Raw genomic sequence first — 21,532 nt, 5'->3', positions numbered from 1 at the left:
ACTGATTGCCTCATTTTTGCTTGTGTTCATTTGTGTGTGCGTGTTTAGTTCTATGCCATTTTATCAGGGGGGCTTGTGCATCCACCTGGATACCCCACCTCTCCTCCTGCATGTCCAATAATGTAATTCACCATTCTTAGAAACATCTATTTCTCAGGGTGAGGCACGTCTGTACAGCTGTACTGTGGCTTCTAAAGGCTGCTTTTAAATCACTAGAGCAGCACCGTCCAGTAGGGAATAAAAAGGGAGCTGCAAGCAAAAGCCACCGTTAACGATTTTAAATCTTCTAAGAACCACATCAAAAAGGTAAAAAGTGGTAAATTTAATTTATATATTTTCTGTAACCCAATATAGCGTATCAATCCAATATGATCATTTCAACATGCCAACAACATAAAAATTATTAATGGGATATTTTACACTTTTTTTTGGTACTAAGTTTTTGAAATCGAGTGTGTATTTTACACTAGCACATCTAAAGTCAGGCTAGCCTCATGTCTGTGCCCAGCAGCCGCAGAGCTGCCACACTGGCTAGTGCTGTAGTGGACAGCACGGGTCCAGAACATTCTTAGGTGCCTGCTGAGAGCTCTTCTGTTTTCTTCAGTTTCTGTACTCATAATTCTTTTTTCCTTCTGCCACCTCTTAATTCCTCCAGATTAACTTTTTCTCTTTCTCCCTGGAAAATGCTTTATGCTCAGTTCACACAAATCCTGAATTTTGCTGCCTCAAGGATACCTGCTCACCATCCCAGGCTACAGAGAGATTTGCAGTGCAGGCCGAGGGGAGCTGCAGAGATGCCTGGGGCCCTTGTAGCCGGCTCTGCCCACTCCTCCCCAGCAAGGCTCACTGAGACTGTGGCTTGTGGTGGCTGGCCCTTGCCTCCCTTCAGTGCCTGGGGCTGTCCTGGGCAGTGGAGACAGGGGACACGTGTTCCCCGGCCACTTCTGGATTGCAGCACTGCTGCTGAGCCCTGCCCTCTGCCCGGGACTGCATCTTCTGTGGGCCTGGCTGTAGTCTGGGATAAAGATGGTTCCTGCCCTCAGTGGGAGCACAGGTGGTGAAGCTGAGCACAGGGGCAGGTAAGGAGGGCTCTGGGGGGGGGGGGGGTCTGCCCTCAGTACTGACTTCTCAATGACAGTACTGGAAGACTTTTAGGAGGAGTCCCAAGTTTCTGGGTGAAAGCCATAGCACCCTCTGATTTGGGGAACTATTGTTCTCATCCGAAGTAGATGGGGGCAGGAGAGAGCTCTGGGCTTGCAGCTGAGGTTTCCCCAGAATTTAAGCTGGTAGGGGCACGGGTTAGATGACCCAGGTAGGGGGCGTTGGGGTGGGGTGGGGTGGGGAGGCAGAGGACACAGCTGGGGGAGTTGACTTTAGAGGGATGCAATGGGGAGCAAGGGCTGCCAAGAAGGGAGGTAGGAGGGGTCTGGGGGCTTGGAGGTCTGATTGGGAGGGGCTGAGGGAGTCTTGGAAGTAGGGGCAGGGTGTTCTGGAAGCTGGGCTTGGGGGAGTGTGGTCCCAGAGTCTGCTGCTCTGGGGTCACAGTCCGTTTGGGTACCGCTGGGGTGGGCTTGTGCGGGATGGGGAGGGAATGGGCGGGTCACGTGGGGCTCGGGTCTTCCGGGTCTGAGTTGGAGACGCCCTTTCGGTGCTGAGGTTTGGAGACTGGGCAACATTGTGTTCTCAGCCTTTCCAGTTCATGCCCATCTTTATGCTAAATTTTAGATAAAGGTTGCAGCTCGTAAGCGTGTAAACCTGACTTCACACCCTGCACACACAAACCCCTGCTCTGCCCTCCGGCTTGGTTTTAAAGCTCTGAAAGGGAAGCTGTAGGAGCTGTGAGCCTGAGGCTGGTGGGCTACGCATAGGGTCCAAGAGGGGTTGAGCCTTATGAAGTTCGGAACCCCGGCAGTTAGGACTCCGGGAGGCAGGAACCCCAAATAGTCAGGATCCCAAGAGCCAGGATCCCCGGGGGTAAGGAGACGCGACAGTCAAGATCCCCGGGAGCTGGGAGCCCTGGCAGTCAGACCCCGGGAGTCAGGGGCCGCGCGCGCCCACCCCAAGGCCCGGAAGCCTGGCTGGCTGTAGCGCGGGCCTGCGGGCGCGGGGTCCGGGCTGACACCACCCCGGCGGCGGGGGGCGTGGCCTCCAGGGCGTGGCCGGCGGGAGGCGGAGCTTGGCCGGCGCGCGACCGCCCCGCCCCTTCCTCGCCCCCGCCCCTTCCTCGCCCCCGCCCCGCCCCATCGAGCCGCCCTCGCTCGATTGCTCCAGTCTGGCGGCGGCAGCATGGCGGCGGGGGCGGCTGAGGCGGCGGCTGTTGTGGAGGTCGGTTCAGCCGGGCAGTTTGAGGAGCTGCTGCGCCTCAAAGCCAGGTGAGCCGGCCGCGAGCGGCGGGAGCGGGGCACGGGACCCGGGGCCCGGGGTCCGGCGCGAAGGGGGCCGCGGGCCGGCGGGCCAGGGGCGCGGAGGGAGGCCCTGCCCGCTGCTTCACGCCCCGCTCGCCCCGGCGTCGGTCGGCCCTGCCCGGCTCCGCGGGCCCCCCGGGGTCTCCGGAGCTGACGGGCCCGAGCCGTGGGCGGGCCCCGCCCCGCAGGGGGCGGTGGGTGCGGGAGGGTCGACCCCCGCCCCCGGCCGGGCCCCTAGCGCGGCCCCCAGGGCGCTGGCCTGGTCGCCCCGGAGCCCGCCCGGCGCGGTGACTCAGCTTTCCCCAGGCGCTCGGTGCCGGGGCGGGCCGGGGGCTGCCGCCGCGCGAGGGACCCGCCGCCGCGGGCCCAGCCTCTCTGTGCGCCGCCCGCCGGGGGCTGCCAGCTTGCGGCTGTGCCTTTCTGTTTGGCACCCCTTTACAGCAGGGCCTGGCTTCGTTAGGGTCTTTTACCTTTCTTTTATAATTAGTGTTTAGAGTTTGTTTTAATCAGGCAGCGCTTCCATTTTCAAACTCATCTGTTGCCATAGACAAGGATTTCGCGTTTCATGAGCTGGCTTTGTCAGTCTGCCCTGGGTTGGCGCACACGTGCTTTTTGCCCTTGAGAAGACTGCAAAAGGAGACCAGTAGGGATGCACAGAAGATGTTTTTTGGGGATAAACAGAAACTGAACCGTATGAATGCTCACAGATAAATGCTTACAGGTGTGCACATGAGCGATCGCTGGTAATACAACATCAGACTGTAGGTCCTCCAAGGACGGAGTTGTTCTTTAGCTGTAGGGGTCAAGATGGGAACTCAGGTGTCTGATTGCCTGAAATCCTATCCTCAACTCAGCCACTTACTGGCCGTGCGACCAAATTTCACTCAGGCCTCAGTTTCCTCAGCGGTGAAATGGGTGAGAACAGCACCTCCCTCACGGGGCTGTTGCCAGGATCAAATGAGATGATGAAAATAAAATGCTTAGCATGTGGCCTGGCATGCAGGAAGCACGCAGTAAGTGGTACCCTAGTATTTTTCATAGAGAGCAGTGTGCATGCATGAACTTCACTGGCAATAAATCCTTTTTGACCTAAATAAAGTAAAAGTTTGCTGGCTGAGTTTGAACTAGAAGCAAGTTGTATTTTGTGATTTTGCAATGGAGAGTGCAGGTGAGGTGAGATGGGGCAGTTGCTTTTGTTGAAAATGGGGAGAGGTGAGTGTTGTTCTGTTCTTGTTGTCCCCTTTTATGGAGAGGATGAAGTTAAAGTGTTAAAGATAGCTCTTTGGGTGTTTCAGGTTTACCTCAGAAATTGTTAAACAGAAGGAAATGATGAAAACTGGATTGTGATTCAGCCAGCACACACACACACACACACACACACACACACATACATACACATACACAGATCTTAAGGCTGCAAATTATGGAGGACATGAGCCTTTTGAAATGAGCAGGGCTTCTGTGGACCTGCCCTTAATAAAAGTTTTGAACTTAACTACCAGCTGAAACAGACTGTTTTGTTTGTTGTGTGCTTCCATTTTTTGTTTTTATGCTTCATATTTTAAAGTCTTTAAAATATCACAAGGGGTAAAAGTTTACAGGTAAATACCATTTAGATGTGTTCTTGCTACTGGTCTGTATGTGAAATGACTCAAACCACTATATGCCTTCCCATGGTGATTACTTTAAATGAGCACATGGGAAATTTGGCTTAGGAGGAAGGAACAAATCTCTGCTGTTTTTGTGAAGTTAAAAGTATTTAAGAATATTAAAGAGTACTTGTGTTAATGTAATCACTTAAAAAGCTTTCCAAATCATCCCTTAATTTAAAAATTTGATATGAATTGAAATTTTTTTTTGCTTAAGTCGTCTGATCAGATGTTTTAAATATAAGTTACAGAAAAGTCAGCTGGTCTATACAATGGGATATTAATGTCCATTTGCAGAATAATTAATCAGAACACCTGTAATAATAGAGAAACAATTATTTATTGAACACTAATGATTTTACTGAAGAATACCTGAGATTAATTAGCCAGGATTTGAACCTGCTCTTTCTCTAAATGTTTTCCTCAATTGTTGCACTGTCTATTGAGCTGTCCATGAAGATGGAAAGAACATTACAGATATCCAAAAGAGGGTAATCCCATTTCAGGTATCTGTCTTTAAAATATTGGGCATTATGTACTTAACTGAAAAGTAGAAGTTTTTAGCATCTAAACATGAGAATATCATAGATAATTTATAATGACAATGGGCATTTCTTTAGTGCTTTAATGTTTTCAGAGTGCTTTTATATTTTTGTTTGATCTTTCCAACATCCCAGGATGTCAGGCTATTTTACGGATGTGGAAATTAAGAGAAGTTAAATTATTCTTCAGTCACCTTAGTAGTGATGGTACGGAAATTTGAATTCAAGTTGTTTGTGTACTTTTTTTCCTTTTTACATAGGTTCAAATGGTATAAAGAATAGTAACTTATTTTAATTTTTAAAAATATATTGTGAGCATTTTCCCATGTCATTAAAAATTCTTCGATAACACAGTTTTTAATGACTATATTTTGTTATATGACCATTAAAAATCGTAGATTTTTCCAGTTATTTGCTATGTAAAAAAATGGAAAAATACCCATATACCATTTGTCTCTTTAATTACTTCCTCAGAATCAATACTTCTAGGTGTGTAAGAAAGTTCTGGAAAGGTCTCAATTTAATTCTCACCAGCAGGATGTGGAAGTGCTTTTTATCCTATACTTTTTAATCAATTAAATATTATGTTTGAAAAAAATCTTTGTCAACTTGGTGAAAACGGTATTCCAGCTTTTTTTTTTAATTGAAGTTTAACTTACATAGGATAAAATACACAGAACTTAATTGTTTGCTGTGATCATTTTTGGTGATTGTGTGCACAAGGAGTAACTACCATTCAAAACAAGAATATAGAACCTGATTGTATGCACAATGAGTAACCACCTTTCAAAATGAGAATATAGAACCCCAGAAAGTTCTTTAGGTCCCTCCCCAGTAATCTTCATCCACTGAGCTTTCTGACACTGTAGATTAGTTTTGTCTGTTCTTGGACTTTATGTAGATAGAATCATACAGTCCCCGTTCTTTCGCTTCTAGTTTGTTTTTGGTCATATGTCTCCATGAGTCATCCATGTTGCATGCATCTAAAGTTGCTTCCTTTTTATTGCTGAGTAATACTCTGTTGTATGAAAATATACCAGTTTTTCCATTTTGGGGCTGTTATGAATAAGGCTGCTGTGAACATTCGTGCCCGAGTCTTTTGGGGGAAGCCCTGTTTTCCCGCCATTCCATAGGCCCTGGAGCCTCCACAGGCTCCTCTGCATGACTGGCACATGGGGCTAGAGTGGGCAGAGGGTCATGAGGGAGGGCTTTCAGGGGCCGGGGCTGGATATGGTGTGGGTTATTTCTGCCTGTATTCCAGGACCCCAAACAACTGCAGGGAAGCCTGGGAGAACCCCAGAAGGAAAAGGAAGCAGGGTTTGAGGAAGCACAGCACAGCCTCAGCCCTAGTCCCTGAGGCCCACCTCCTCCTCCACTGCAGCTGCTGCCTGCTGCCTGATACAAGTTGTAACCCATTGTATTGGGGGGCCCTACAGTGTGTCTTTTCCTCAGGTGGGCCTGCTTTAGAGACTCCTGCTTTCCTTTTGTGTGCCCCTGGGCAGCTCTTCCTTCTTCAGTCTTGTCGTGACCCCTGTCCTGTGCTGACCCTTGTCTGAGCAAATGATCTTGCCTCCTACCTGAAAGAAAACCGAGAGCTTCAATGGCACTTCCCTCAGCCCTCTTTCTCCTCCCACCCTCCAGGCCTGCACATTTACGTGTGTACTGCACTACCCATTCTTCCTCTGCTGACACAGGCAGTCCCTTTTCCTTTGCTCTGGCTTTCCCCTCTCCTGCCTCCCTGAGACTTTACACATCCTCACCTGCCTTCCTGCATCTCATGTCTTGGTCATCTCTCTCATTTGCACTGGCCCGTCACAACTAAACCTACTGAAGACATTCTCATTTAAAAAAAAGCCGGTCCCTTGACCCTGCCTTTCCCTCTGGCGTGTACTCGATTCTGAGCCAAGTCCTCTAAAGAGTGGATTTTTAGCAATCACCCCTTCTGCCCTCCCTGCAGTGCAGTCTGACTTGGGTTTCTACCATCCCACTGAAATTGCTCTCACCTATTTGACACCTATTTGAAGGTTACCTATTTGACAAAACAGATGGCTCCTTTGTGGTCTGGTTGTTACCTGATGTTTCCTGCTAGATTTGAAATTGTCTCTCCTTGCTTCTTTTTTTTTTTTTTTAAGTTCAGTTTTATTGAAATATATTCACATACCATACAATCATCCATGGTATACAATCAACTGTTCACAGTAGAGTTCATTGACTTTTTTTTTTTTTTAATTAAATTCAGTTTTATTGAAATACATTCATACACCATACAATCATCCATGGTATACAATCCACTGTCCACAGTATGATAACATAGTTATGCGTTCATCACCACAATCTATCTCTGAACATTTTCCTTACATCAGAAAGAACCAGAACAAGAATAAAAAATAAAAGTGAAAAAAGAACACCCAAATCATCCCCCCATCCCACCCCATTTGTCCTTTAGTTTTTTTTTTGTTTTGTTTTGTTTTGTTTTTTTAAATCTTCATTTTATTGAGATATATTCACATACCACGCAGTCATACAAAACAAATCGTACTTTCGATTGTTTACAGTACCATTACATAGTGGTACATTCATCACCCAAATCAATCCCTGACACCTTCATTAGCACACACACAAAAATAACAAGAATAATAATTAGAGTGAAAAAGAGCAATTGAAGTAAAAAAGAACACTGGGTACCTTTGTCTGTTTGTTTCCTTCCCCTATTTTTCTACTCATCCATCCATAAACTAGACAAAGTGGAGTGTGGTCCTTATGGCTTTCCCAATCCCATTGTCACCCCTCATAAGCTACATTTTTATACAACTGTCTTCGAGATTCATGGGTTCTGGGTTGTAGTTTGATAGTTTCAGGTATCCACCACCAGCTACCCCAATTCTTTAGAACCTAAAAAGGGTTGTCTAAAGTGTGCGTAAGAGTGCCCACCAGAGTGACCTCTCGGCTCCTTTTGGAATCTCTCTGCCACTGAAGCTTATTTCATTTCCTTTCACATCCCCCTTTTGGCTCTCCTTGCTTCTTGACGCTCTTCTCTTTGGCTTCTTTGGGACCCTTTAACCTCTTTCCTATATGTATGCTCTTAGGCTGCCTTCTCAGGTTCACTACAGGGATTCTGTTTTCTCTAGGCTTAACTTAAAGTTGATGGGCCCAGAAGCTCTGATTTGGGTCTCTTTATCGCCTTTGAATGGGTAGGTCTTCTCTGACAAATTGGTGCCACCTCTATTTCTCGATGAACGCTAAATCTGTGGATAAGCATAGACTTCTTTCCTGAACTGGAGACATCCTACTAACATTCTTTCAAGTTGGCAACTTTATTATATATCTCAAGTAGTGACTCCTCCAAGCCTTCAGTCACCAAGCCAGACGCTTGGGAGCCCTCCTCCCACCTCCCTTCTCACCCGCTCCTGACACTTCATGGTAGGCTCTCACCCCCTCATCCTTCACGGTTTTGTTGTTCTTTTCCTTGCTGGTGGGTTAGTTGTCCTCAGTTCCTTTTTCCATGTAAGACGTATTTAGATATGTTTAATCATGGTTTCTAACTGATTTTTCAAAATTTTTGACGGGAGGGGAGAGGTTATACTGGAACTTAGAATTCTATAAAACAAAAAGATTTTTCAGTTGGATATGAGGATAGAGTTAAACAAGTCGTAGCTAAGAGAATTTTATGTTTAAATTGAGGTAGATATGCACTGAGATTCCTAAGGATTTAATTAACAGTTTATTAATCCACTCTACTATCTGTTCATACTATTGATTTTTAGAAAATCTTTTGAAGCATACTATAAAAAAGTATAAAATTTTGGTTTTGTAAAACGTTCCATGTTCTCCTTGTTTTCTTCTTGAGTGCCTTAATTTTGAACATTTTATTGGTCTTCCAGTGGTCATGATTATACCCCTTCGTTACAATACTGTGTTTAAAAAGTAAATACCACCTCAGTATGATAATGCATCTGCGACCATTTTTTATACACATTGTGCTTCTAATGCAGAAGCTTAGTTTCCACCTTTCCCAAGGGTCTGAAGATACCATTGACTTACATGACTAGTAGTTGAGTTGGGTGAATATTCAGAGCCATATGGGAAAAATCTTGAATCAAGAAATATCATTTACTTGAAAATTTATCCAAAAGTTTCCCAAGTTCTTGCAGATTGTCCTATGTTTTAGTCTACTGGTACAGAACAATTAAGAAAATTCATTTAAAGTTCTTTTTGATAGTGGAATTTAATCTATTTGCTTATTTCCAACAATAATGTAATTTTAAAAAAGTACATTGTTTTGATTTACAGGTCCCTCCTTGTGGTCCATTTCTGGGCACCATGGGCTCCACAGTGTGCTCAGATGAACGATGTGATGGTGGAATTAGCCAAAGAACACCCTCAGGTTTCCTTTGTGAAGGTATGATATTTCCAGTGTTATGCGTGTTATGAATGTAATTTTGATTTATGGGTTTGACCAGATTTTATGAACCTCTGTAAAGGAGGACTGGTGTGGAATTCCAAATGTTTTTGATTGATGTTGGGACCTTTTCTTTTTTTGCAGTAATTATTTGCATTTCCTAAATACTGAGTCTTAAGAAAGGTAAAAACCACCATACTTTCCCTAGTGTGGTTTTAGGTGTAAAAACCACCACACTTTCCCTCACACATGCTTGGGTGGGAGGACATAAGTGGCAAGTATCAGGATGGGCAGTGTGGGGAATGCTTGAGAGTAAAAGCTGACTGTGGGCAATTCATTGTGGACAATTGTGACTTTAGTATGTTTAAAATAATAAGACACGTTTCATTGAAAAGCTAGATGTGATATGTAGAATGACTTGAGAAGGGGCGTAATAAGGCTGCCAGGGTCCAGAGGAATAGAAAGAAGTTTTCTCTTGGATTGGGTAAATGCAGACCTGTGGAGAAGTGGCAAGTCTTTCTAACCTGTTGAGAAAGCAGAGGGAAGGGAAGCCAGGCAGTCTCTTCCTTGCCTGCTTTGGTTTTCCTTGGGTTCTGCCTGCTCCTGTCTTCCTAGTACCCCTCTGGAGGGCTGAGACTAGGTGAGTGATTGTGACCTTGGTGAGCACACTTGGGTTAGCACAGTTTAACGCTGTCATTCAGGAAGTAATACTGGCTTAGGCAGCAAGGCCAAATATGAGTTGAAAATCTTAGAAATGAATTATTGGGAAGGGGAGGCACACCCTGTATTCAACAGCCTGAATCCCTAAGATTAAAAAAACAAAAAATCAAAAGATAAAAAGCAAAACCAAAAAACCAAAGTTTTTTATTTATCTATTTTTTAAACAGAATTTGTGACTGCAAAGTGCATGTTGGCAAGTATGCCTATATTGAGGGGTTAAAAGATGACATAAGTTGTACTTACCTATATGCCATTTTTATTGGAAACTCTGAAAACAGAATTCTGATAGGTTATTTCATTTGAATAGTAGGTGATATAATTTTCAGACAATTTTTGTATAGGTAAGTTTTACTGAAAATTGTTTTGTTTTGAATAGATACTGCAACTTGGATGGCTTAAGGTCAATGTAAAAGGTGTATGTGGAGAAGTCTCACTCCCATGCCTTGTCCTGCCACCTGTGGCCCCACCCCACACCACTTGTATGAATCATTCCAGTGTTTATTCATGCAGATAGAGCAAATATGAATATAGTATTTAGCTTTTTAAAATTTAGGGACTTATTTAAAATTCCAATGAAATGTGTAATGTAATCATAGAATGTAACCCTAAAATGTCTGATATAAATAATAGAAGGGAACATTAAAACTGCATGTTTGATCAGTGATAAAAGATAATGCTTACAAGTGAAATGAATGATTTAACGTTTCAGTCCTAAGATTAATCAAGATGATGGTAATTGTTCTTAGGTGTGTAATGTTACAGGTTTGGGTAACACATTGTTCTTAGCTGCCATGTAAATGATTTATTTACAGTGACTATAGGATTACTTCTCACATTGGTACCAGTCTTGGCAGTGAGATTTTAAATTGTTCAAGTGCTTAAGTGTCTCCACAAGCCAAGGCTTGGGAAGCCCTTGTCCTCGTTGCGAATACCTGAGCCTGACTGTACCTGCCATTTGTGAGGGTCATGGTGGTGGATTGGTAATCCTTCCAGGAGTCACTGCTTTCTGGAAATTCATTCTATGGCTTAGTTTTTCTTACATAAGAGATTATCCAGGGCAAAGATAATGTCATGAAGTTTGTAAGGTAGGTAATTTAAAATTAAATTTAAAAGGCCATAATTGCTGAATGATGGGCGAGTGAGAAGTAATTCTTGAGAGTTTGTTGACATTTCCCTTTCTTAATGAGAGCTTTTGGAGATTATTAGGGCATAGAACTAACATTCTACTACCCTTAGCTGTGTCTTTTAATTAGATTTATTAGTCTTTTTTTTTTTTTAATGACTATACTAGTTTGGCACTTTTGACTTGTGAAGTATGGGGATACGTCCATTTTTATGAATTAGATTTACAAAATCATTTAATTAGGTGATCTTAAACAGGATATTTTTAATAGTGAGATTGTAAAATTTTGTGACCATCAACAATTTACTTTGTAGAAGTTGATAAAAAATACCTTAGGAGAGTTAGCTACAAGTTTTGGATCAGAGTCATTAGTTTGTGCTCATTGGAAGAGGTCATTGGCAAGGCTTTGAGATCTGTTGCATCGGAATCCCCTTCTTCTCCATACTCATTTTGTGCTTATGACGAAACTCCTTGTGCCCCTGGACACCGTGCTTCTGGTGTGTGGTGGTCAGAGCCTGTGGCTGTGGGTCCTATCCTGAGGTCCTCACACCTCTAAGGGCTCAGAGAGGAGATGGAGTGTTATTTCTATTCCTAAAAGCCTTAAAGACACCTTTGCACGGAGTCAGACTTCTCCATGTATGCCTTTTGCATTACTTGTGTTGTTTACTTTCCGACGGTCTATATAGTCAGTATGGGTAATTATGGATGTAGTTTCTGCATTTCATTTTCCCATGTCCATCCAGTCAGTCTGTGTGAACGGATGGTGTAGAGCATCTCCAGGACACCTACCAACCATGTAGCTGTGCCATCCAGGTAGATTCATTGATACCTCCCAGTGCTGGAGAATTCCAGCCCATTAAATGAGTGTAGGGAGCCTACGTAGGATTCCTCTTTTCAGGAAATCCAAAAATGCCTCTCAGGTAATTCCAGTAAAATTGTTAAATCTTGAAAATATCTTAACTTTTATCCATGCTGTCTTGGTAATTAGAAAAATACCACAGTTGATAGGGTTTATTAGTTTCTGGACTATGTTTTGCAGAGGTCTTAAAGTTGTCAAAAGTGTTCATTGAAAAGTCTGTTTTGAATTATTTGGTTATCTGATAAGGAATTTGATTTCAAAAGATGCTCCTTTGAAAAAGGAGCACATCACAGAGTGGAAGGAGACCTCTGTGAGGTTTAACAGAATGTTTTTGAATGTCAGGTTTCATCGTTCTCTCCTCAGCCTTGGTGCTGCCTCCCACCACTGGCAAGCGGTCACTCCATTGCTGGTTGGGGAATAGTGACCACCATTCATCTAATCCTTTGTCAGAATTGATTTTCCCAACACTTATATGCCATGCACTGCTCTAGGCACTGGGGATACCGAATAGCAAGGGTCACATACAATAAATGCGTAAGCAAATACAGTATCAAGATACAGGCAAATAGGAAGTTCTACAAAAGCAATAAACAGGATATGAACGATGGGGGGTGAACTGGGGAGATCAGTCCAATGAGGTGGGATATAAATATAGAGCTAGGCATAGGGAGAACTGGGGACAGAGCTTTTATAAGCAGAGCATTAGCCTGTGCAGTGTTAGGGATTAGGCGGGAGGCAGACCACTGTGGGGCTGGGGCTAGTGAAGGAGGGGAGGGGCATGCCATGAGTTTGGAGAGGTAGGCAAGGGGCCAGTGACCCTGTGGGCCGTGGGTTAAGAGTTCAGGGTTTATTCTGAGTGCAGTGGGGAGCATTGCAGGAGCTTTGGGGTAGAAGTGACACAATCTGATTCTTCCTTGAAGCCGTTACTCTGGCTTCTGTGTGGAGAAGGGTTTGAAAGGAAGGGGAGGGTGCAGGAATAGAAGCAGGTAGACCAGTTAGGAGGCTCTTTCCCTGGGCCAGGGGAAAGAGGCCTTGGGCACTCAGGGAGCGGTCAGGGAAATGGCTTTGTGGGCTGAGCCGGCTTATATTTTGGAGACAGCCCAGTATCTGTTGATGAGTCAGATGTGGACGGAAATGGATTAATCAAGGTGGTGTTCTTTTTGACTTGAGCAATTGGGTGGATTTAACTAGAGAGTGATGCCTTGGGGAGGAACAGGTCTAGTGGGGAAATAAAAGGTCTCCCTTGGCCAAGTCTGATTGGGGATATTTAGGAGAAATCCAATGAAGATGTTGAGTGTACAGCCCGGAGATGAGGTGTGAGGGTCTGGGCTGGAAAGAATTTGGGGGCTGCCGCCACATAGATACTACTTAGAGCCATGGGATTGGATGAGTCCACCCTGGGAGAACGGGTGTTGGTAGGAGAAGAGGCCTCTGGGCTGTGCCAGCGTGGAGAGGCTGCCGGAGGTGTTGGAAGCAGCAAGAGAGACCGAGGCTGAACACACAAGGAGACCGTAAGAAAACCTGGAAAGCCAAGTGAAGAAAATGTTGCAAAAAGATGGTTGTGGTCACCCTCTGAATCAAATTCCTTATCAGATAACCAAATAATAATTCAAAATAGACTTTTCAATGAACACTTTTGACGACTTTAAGACCTCTGCAAAACTTAGTCCAGAAACGAATAAACCCTATCAACTGTGGTATTTTTCTAATTACCAAGACAACATGGATAAAAGTTAAGATATTTTCAAGGTTTAACAATTTTACTGGAATTACCTGAGAGGCATTTTTGGATTTCCTGAAAAGAGGAATCCTACGTAGGCTCCCTACACTCATTTAATGGTAAAATGAGATGAGAGGAACCATTGGATTTGGTGACATGGCAACTGGCAGTGTAGGGAGGATCCTGGCTTTGGAGCCAGACCACCTGCTCCCCACTAAAGTTTTGTAATCTCTGCTGATTTACTAATCCCTTTGAATCTTGGTTTCTGGTATAAGGTGGGGGCAATGGCAGTACCTTTTATTGTGAGGATTAAATATATGAAACACACTTAGAGCAATGTCTGGCCTAGATAAACCACAGATATTAGCCATTATTATCATGGTGGTCTTTGGGGACCCTGCTACGTTGAAGTGGACTGAGGAGAATACCCTGCCTTTCCCTGCCCCTTCTCCACACACAGCACATTGCCGGGGGGGTTTCCGAGTTTGAGGTCCACAGGACAGGAAACGAGTGGCTTCCACCAAAGGCTGTCTGCTAGGATTCCGTTCTGGAAACGTTCACAATTGATCAATCCTAAAGTCATGTCTTTTAAATTTAGTCTTTCCTTTTGATTGTCGTAGGAGCAAAACTTAATGTGATATACTGAGACAAGTGCAGGCTTGTGTTTGCTTTTCAGCTCTGTCACTTATTAATTGTGTCGCTTTGGGCAAGTTATACAAGTTACCTCTTCTTTACCTAACCAGCTCTTTAAATTGAAATGAAGTAGTGTACTGCATACCTTTCATGCTTGTAGGTAGTAATGGCAATTTTGTATAAAGGGCCTGACCTGGTTTATGGCACAGAATAGACCCTCCATGAAAGATAGCTCTTACTGAGCATCCTTGAGCACTTCTGAATGCAGGTAATTTTTAGTGTTTATATATTTATTTTCTATTTTCATTGTTTTAACTGTTTATTGTTTTAGATCCAACAAAAACATTTCTAAAGAATTTTAGTGCTGCAACGATTTTATGGTGTGAACTTGAGCTCTTAGTTTTAGAAGCTGTTTAAGCTAAGCTGACTTAAACCTCTGGGAGAAATGGTTTGTGTGAACACATTTGTAAGGAAAGTTGGTTAGTATATTTCTGAGTGATGTTGATCATTCATAAAAGCTGAGTATCTTCAAGTTGATTTAGAAATGCAGAAATTCTTCCTTTTCCTTCAAAGCTGTAATAGAACTAAGACTTTAGATTGAGCAAAGGCAGTGATATCGTTGGAACCAAAACTGCTGGAGTCATACTGGGGAAATTAAACAGAAAAGGATCCCTTTCAGAGAGGTTCAAGGGCAGTAGGCTCCTGGAGGGAGCAGCTGCTGCTTGTGGCTCTGGGTGTGCTCCGGTCCCCACTTTGACTGCTCCCGTTGCCTTTGTCTCGTGAAGGTCTCCTCTTCAGGGAACTGATTCAAAGGGGGAGGTGTTGTGGTGCCCCTCTGGGCTTCGGCAGGATCCAGAAGGATTGTCAGTAAAGGACCCTATTGGAAATCGGCAGGATCAGGAGGAAAGATCAGATTTTCAAAGCACATAGGAATTTGTTTTTATGAGTCAGAATGCTGTTCGGTTTTGTTCCGGTTTAGGATCATATTACCTGATTTCTACTTAGTATGCTTTTTGGATTTGCATTGCTTTTCTGTCAGAATCCAGGAGTCCAGACAGGGCTCTGTAGTCACCTGGCACAGTGCCTCGGGCATGGTGAGTGCTTGGTGGGCATCTGACGGGAGAGAGAAGAGTCACCCGGAGGACCGTGGGTGAGGTATGCCCTTGTCAGCTTTTCTGGTTGACTTGTGTCTGCATGTGGAGTTGTGTGAAAGAAAAGCACAGAAGTTTCTAAAACTTTAGAAAGAGCATACTCTAAATAGCTGCCTCAGAATGCTCCATCTTCTTTTTGCCTTTTTTTGTTTTATTTGTCAGTTGAATGGTAGATGTTGATTTAAAATTTATAAATGCATTTTAAAATGCTGTTTCAAAAGGGTGTTATAAAGAAAAACAGTTATGGTAGAAACTGTAGAAACACAGTTATACTTGAGTATTAAAGTATTCTCAAGAATATAGAAGCTGGATGATAGAAACCAAAGCTAAATCACTCTGCCTTCCACTGTATAGTCAAGGTTCATTCAAATAAATATAATTTGACTGGATAAAAGCTGAAGATAAAAATAGTATTTCAAGCCCAATGGAAATTTTTCACTCTTGGAAAAAAAATATATATTTAAAGCTTTTAATAGTATAATTTATTAATACATTTTATTTCTTAGAGGTATAATGTGAATATGAATTTCTTATTGTTATTGAAAGGTTTATATTAAATTGATGGCCTTATGAGGGAAAAATATAACATATCTTGGTTTTTCTCAAAGTATACTTTTTATAAAAGTCCTACATAAACAGCTCACAGTAGTTGCTTTCTGATTATTTAGAAACTGTATTACTAAATATGTTTTACATCCATGCATCAGATATCACATCATCATCATATCTTGTTGAGGAGTCTCAAGGAAATTATCAGAGAAGGTAGCCATCTTATTTAAAATATATTCAAATGTGTGACTAGAACCAGAAACAGTAGCCTAGCAAGGTATTTGCTTGGTGTCCAGCAGCCTTGCAGGAGTTAAAAGTAAAACTTAACAGACATCAATAGTTTATTGAAGAAATACTCCTTTTTGCTTCATAATTTGCAGAAGGCTGCGGCTGTCAGTCATGATGTAGTGCCTCTGGAAATTAGTCAATAGAGCAGACAGCAAGGATTGCTGTGGGCAGAGAGTAAGCACTGTAATCATGACATGACTGGGGTCAGTGATTTATGGATTTCAATATAGTAGTAGCTGCATATGATTGAAAATTTACTAGGTCACTAGTGCACCAAAAATTTTATTCACAGCCTCCAGGCATCTTTTGAAATGTGCAACAAAATAAAAACCTCTGAACCTGTTCTGACACTGCAGACTCAGTGGATGACATGCCAGCCCAGTGAGTCTCATTTAAATGTAAATGTGTCATAAACTTTTGTAGCCTGTGCTCTGAAAACATGCACTACTTGAATTATGCGTGTGAAACTGGTTTACATATTGAAGGAGTGGAAAAGAACCTTTGTATAGTCAAACTTTTATTATTTTATTTTAAAGTTGGAAGCTGAAGCTGTTCCTGAAGTATCTGAAAAATATGAAATTAGTTCTGTTCCCACCTTTCTGTTTTTCAAGGTAAGGATGAAGATGGTACCACAGATTAGCCATGCATATTGGTTCTTTCTCCCTGTCCCTTCACCCCTGAGCAGCAGGTGGGTGGTGGTTCTTGGCCTGGCTGGGGCAGCTCCTTTGCACCTGAAGTGGACTGTGCCAATAGCTGGCCGAGGGTCCTGGAAAGGTGGTATGGACTGTGGAGTCCAGCAACCAAATCTGGAGCTTCTTGATAAAAACCCAGATCCATAGCTCTGGACCCCAAATGTTCCCAGGGCGTAGGATGAGAAGTTGACTGTTCAGGGCATGTACCTGGACATCCTGAAACGTGGGTAGTTTTGATTTGATTAATGGCTCTGTTAGGAAGTGGGTGCAAATTTGTGCCTTGGGCCACCAACTGGTGACCTCATAGTTACCCAAATACGTCGTTTGTAACCAGTAATAATAGAATGCATCCCAGTGAGGGTGGGGAAATCCTTTTGGTTTTAGGTTAGACTGATCTGGTTTGACTTTAAGTAATGTAGTGATACTTTCCCAGTATGTTACCAAAAAAGAAACAAAGACAATTATCAGGTATTTCTAAATTTTAGATGCATTGTGGACAATTGGTAATCAGATGTTTTTCCTTCTCTAACAATAGTTTGGATCCGTTTAAAAATTGGCTAGCATGACGGTTTGATGTGCTGAGCCCTCTATCGTGGGACTTGCCCTTATGAAGCTCGTTACCGCAAAGGAGAGTCTTAAACTTGCATGTAGTTGTGCCTAAGAGTCTCCCCCTGAGTACCTCTTTGTTGCTCAGATGTGGCCCTCTCTCTCTCTAACTGAGCCATCTCGACAGGTGAACTCGCTGCCCTCCCCCCTACGTGGGACCTGACTCCCAGGGTTGTAAATCTCCCTGGCAATGCAGAATATGACTCCCGGGGATGAATGTGGACCCGGCATCGTGGGACTGAGAGTATCTTCTTGACCAAAAGGGGGATGCAAAATGAGACGAAATAGTTTCAGTGGCTGAGAGATTTCAAATGGAGTCGAGAGGTCACTCTGGTGGACATTCTTATGCACTATATAGATAACACCTCTTAGGTTTTAATGTATTGGAATAGCTGGAAGTAAATACCTGAAACTACCAAACTCCAACCCAGCAGTCTGGACTCCTGAAGACAATTATATAATAATGTAGATTACAAGGGGTGACAGTGTGATTGTGAAGACCTTGTGAATCACACCCCCTTTATCTAGTGTATGGATGAGTAGAAAAATGGGGATAAAAACTAAAGGACAAATGGGGTGGGATGGGGGGATGATTTGGGTGTTCTTTTTTCACTTTTATTTTTTATTCTTGTTCTGGTTCTTTCTGATGTAAGGAAAATGTTCAGAGATAGATTGTGGTGATGAACGCATAACTATGTTCTCATACTGTGGACAGTGGATTGTATGCCATGGATGATTGTATGGTGTGTGAATGTATTTTAATAAAACTGAATTTAATTAAAAAAAATTGGCTAGCATTATGGATTTGTACTTGTTAGAATTTTGGAGCTTAAAATATGGAGATGATGAAGGAATGCCACTTGTATTCTAAGTGACTTTTTTTAACTTCAGAATTCTCAGAAAATTGACCGATTAGATGGTGCACATGCCCCAGAGTTGACCAAAAAAGTGCAGCGGCATGCATCTAGTGGCTCGTTTGCACCTGGAGTAAATGAACATCCTAAAGAAGATCTCAACCTCCGTCTAAAGAAATTAACTAATGCTGCTCCCTGCATGCTATTCATGAAAGGGACTCCTCAGGAACCCCGCTGTGGTAAGAACCTGCTTTTAGACTTAGCAAAATGGGTTGAGGTTGCATGCTCATTCACAGCTGTTTATACGTCTTATACTTGTGTTTGGATACCTTTAGGGTATCAGAAAGGTTATACTTCCCAATGGCATTATACAGTTAAATTATAAGAATTTGCAGTATAGACTCAGAGAACAAGACTCCCAACAACAAGGGATCTTTGAAATCATCTAATTCAAGGTCTTTGTTTTAAGCACTAGGACCTAAAGAGTGGAGGTGACGTGCAGAGGTGCCTGGTAACCGAGTTGATTAGGGTCCGACTGCTGTGTTGCTGTCTCCTGTGGTGTGCTTTTTGCCTGGGTGTAGTTAGTTTTGCTGATAACAGGTATCTTTTCTTTCTTGGCAGCCTCCTTTTCACCTAGCTCAGATTTGGCAGCTTTAAAATTTGCAAACTCTTGGTAGTGGTCCTGCACCCACACTGTGTGCCGTTGCCTTCCTGTTGTGTTTCAGTGTCTGACGATTGTGTTATCCACCTCGTGCTGTCATTTGCACTTTACAGCTCGAGTAATGTAGATTCCTAATTGTGTGGCTTATAGTCACTCTTATTTTCTATACACATGTAAGCTTATAGTTTTGTCTTCCAGTTAAGTTTTGGAAATTTGACACCTGGTGATGGTTTTATGTGGTGTTCTTTTTATGATGCCTAGTACAACATTATTATGCTGCATAATTGAGCATTTAATGCCTTTTGATGATGCTGTTGAGAACCTGGGATTTTTCGATTCAATTGCACAGGAGGGGATTCATTAAAATAAGTGGCAGTGAAATTCAGTATATTATTGATATGATTACTGCATGTCCAATGTGGCTTTATAAAAATAATCAAGATCCCAATTTAAATTTAATTCTGAATTCTTCCCTATATCGTTAGCAAATTACATTTTAAGTTATGAAATAGTCTGGTTTTTTAAAAATAAATTTTCATGATGAATTCTATCTTAAAAGATAAAGAAATGGTTCCTTTATCTCTCAGATCTACTTGAAAAGTTTCCTTGCCGGTATTTGCATATCAGATAATGCCTGCTCTTTATGTATTGAAAAGCTAACTTAGTCTATATTAGAGTTAACTATTGCAGTAACAGCCATCTCTGTGTTGTATTTTCTGTCGAGTTGTTTTTGATGGGGGTTGCAACTGGTTTAGATGTTCACCTTCTGCCATCAGGCATGATAGTCATTTTTGGTACTTTATGTGGTAGTCTAGTAACAAGCCTAAATACAGCACAAATGGTGTCATGTTCATCTGCTGGATTTTATTCAGTACTTTCATTTGAGTCTGAACTGCTGTAAAACCGGCTATGACATGTGGATGAGTCTGTCTGACAGGTTATATACAGCAAACCTACAGTAAAACCAATAGAAAAGTGTCCTCTTCAGGATGAACAATAGCATTCTCTTAATCTTTTATGAATGATGCCATAATGGACTTGGCAGGTGGCACATTGACGCTCAGGGAAGGTGTGGGAAGCATCCTAGAGCAGGTGCCGTGACGATGAGCATCAGTTCCTACTTTGCCCCAGCACTTTGTGCCTTTACTTCCTCCTTGGTGATGTTGGTCTTGGAGCCAATCTTGGAGATCCTTTTCAATTCAGATATTGCATGATTTTTCAAATAAATCAAGGTACATTTAGAATTAATCATTAGATTGAATTTATGATGTATTTCTGGTTTTTATGGGTGGCTCTGTAGCATTTAAAAGACTTTGTATGAACAACAAGTTAGAATAAAAAAGGAGCTTTAAAACATTTCAGAGCAATCTGAAAAACATGGTGTTATAGATGTTTAGATAATAAAACAATCAGGAAATTTTTAAAAAGAATTTTAGATAAATATGATTTAACAGTTGCAGTTTCATTCTATGCAATAACTACTTGTTTCATTCATTATAATTTTTGTAACTACATTTTTAATAGGCTTTTCTGTTTTCCAATATTTTGGTTCATTACAACATACCTTTCTGTCGAATATAAATAGATCATTTTTAGGATGTTGGTATTCTTTAATAAAAAAATCTACTTTGGATTAATCGGAAAATATTTTTATTGTGACTTTGCCTCCCCTGCTTCCTTCATTGATTCTGTTCATTGATTCTGTTCTGATTCTCTTTTCTCCTTTCTGTGTGCACTGCTACACAAATTATCTTTAAGCTGTTTTCTTATAGGAACATAAGTGACTTTCACCCGCTGCTGTTTTCTGAGCCTGTTTGTTGGTGAATTGTTATTACTCCTTTTGGAACTTCAGAGACGAGGTGTAGGCAAAACCTCCATTATAAAAGCAGTGGCCATCTAATATCATGAGCGCAATAGCTTGTATTCCTTTATTTTGCACCAATTTCACTTTGAAAGCACGGCTGCCAGTAATGCTGCTTTCAGTGTTGTGCCTCTTGTGGACTATATCTCCATTTAATTTTTGATTAACTGCTCCCCCCCCCCCGCCCACTTTCTCTTCATCAGAAAAACATAATGGATAGCCTCTAAATTTCCTATCAAGGAAACCTTGAAAGCCCTTTACAGGGTCTGCTCTGGAGTCCACTTGGACCCAGCCCAGCCCCCCGCACACCTCACCTCTCCATCTTCTTCCCTCTCTGCTTTTGGATTTCCATACCGAACTATATGAGCCTGATAGGATCTTGGTCATCACAGAATTAGATTATCCTTGTTCTGTGCTCCTCACCAGGACAAAAAAGAGAAGGCTCTTGTGTTAGGAAGATTTTCAAGAAGCACTGAAATGTACATCTTTTTAAACAGAATGTTAAATTCTTGAGCATGCAGGTTAATTATTTGGGAATTCTTGTACTGGAACTGCTTCAATTAACAAAGCTTTTAACACAGCAAAAGGTATTTGAACCACAGTACAGAAATTTATCCTGTAGTGAGAGCCATCTAAATGGGGTTTACTTTTAACATCAGACAAAAACCATAGCAGGTTCAGAAGTGTTTTTTAGGGTTTTATTGTTGCTATATAGTGCTTACAGAAATGGTAATTCTGTAGCAGTTGAACACGGTTTTCTACTTTTAAAATTTTTATTGCATGCGTGCATTTTTCTTGAAAAAATAAGTGTAAATATGTT

General features: G+C 42.3%; 1 protein-coding gene across 2 annotated transcripts in view; it reads left to right on the top strand.

Annotated features, from left to right (window-relative positions):
• Positions 1-2,235: 2,235 nt before the first annotated feature.
• GLRX3 (glutaredoxin 3) overlaps positions 2,236-21,532 on the top strand; it is a 35,131-nt gene continuing 15,834 nt past the window's right edge. For both annotated transcript variants that reach the window (XM_037804806.1, XM_037804805.1), the window contains exons 1-4: positions 2,236-2,372; positions 8,887-8,995; positions 16,575-16,649; positions 18,228-18,429. In XM_037804806.1, the coding sequence (XP_037660734.1) occupies positions 2,287-2,372; positions 8,887-8,995; positions 16,575-16,649; positions 18,228-18,429 (472 nt within the window). In that variant the 5' untranslated portion in view covers positions 2,236-2,286. The remainder of the gene's footprint in view (positions 2,373-8,886; positions 8,996-16,574; positions 16,650-18,227; positions 18,430-21,532) is intronic.

This window comes from Choloepus didactylus, chromosome 15 (assembly GCF_015220235.1).
Source record: "Choloepus didactylus isolate mChoDid1 chromosome 15, mChoDid1.pri, whole genome shotgun sequence".
NCBI classification, from domain to species: Eukaryota; Metazoa; Chordata; class Mammalia; order Pilosa; family Megalonychidae; genus Choloepus; species Choloepus didactylus.
This window is presented reverse-complemented; position numbering and strand designations above follow the sequence as displayed.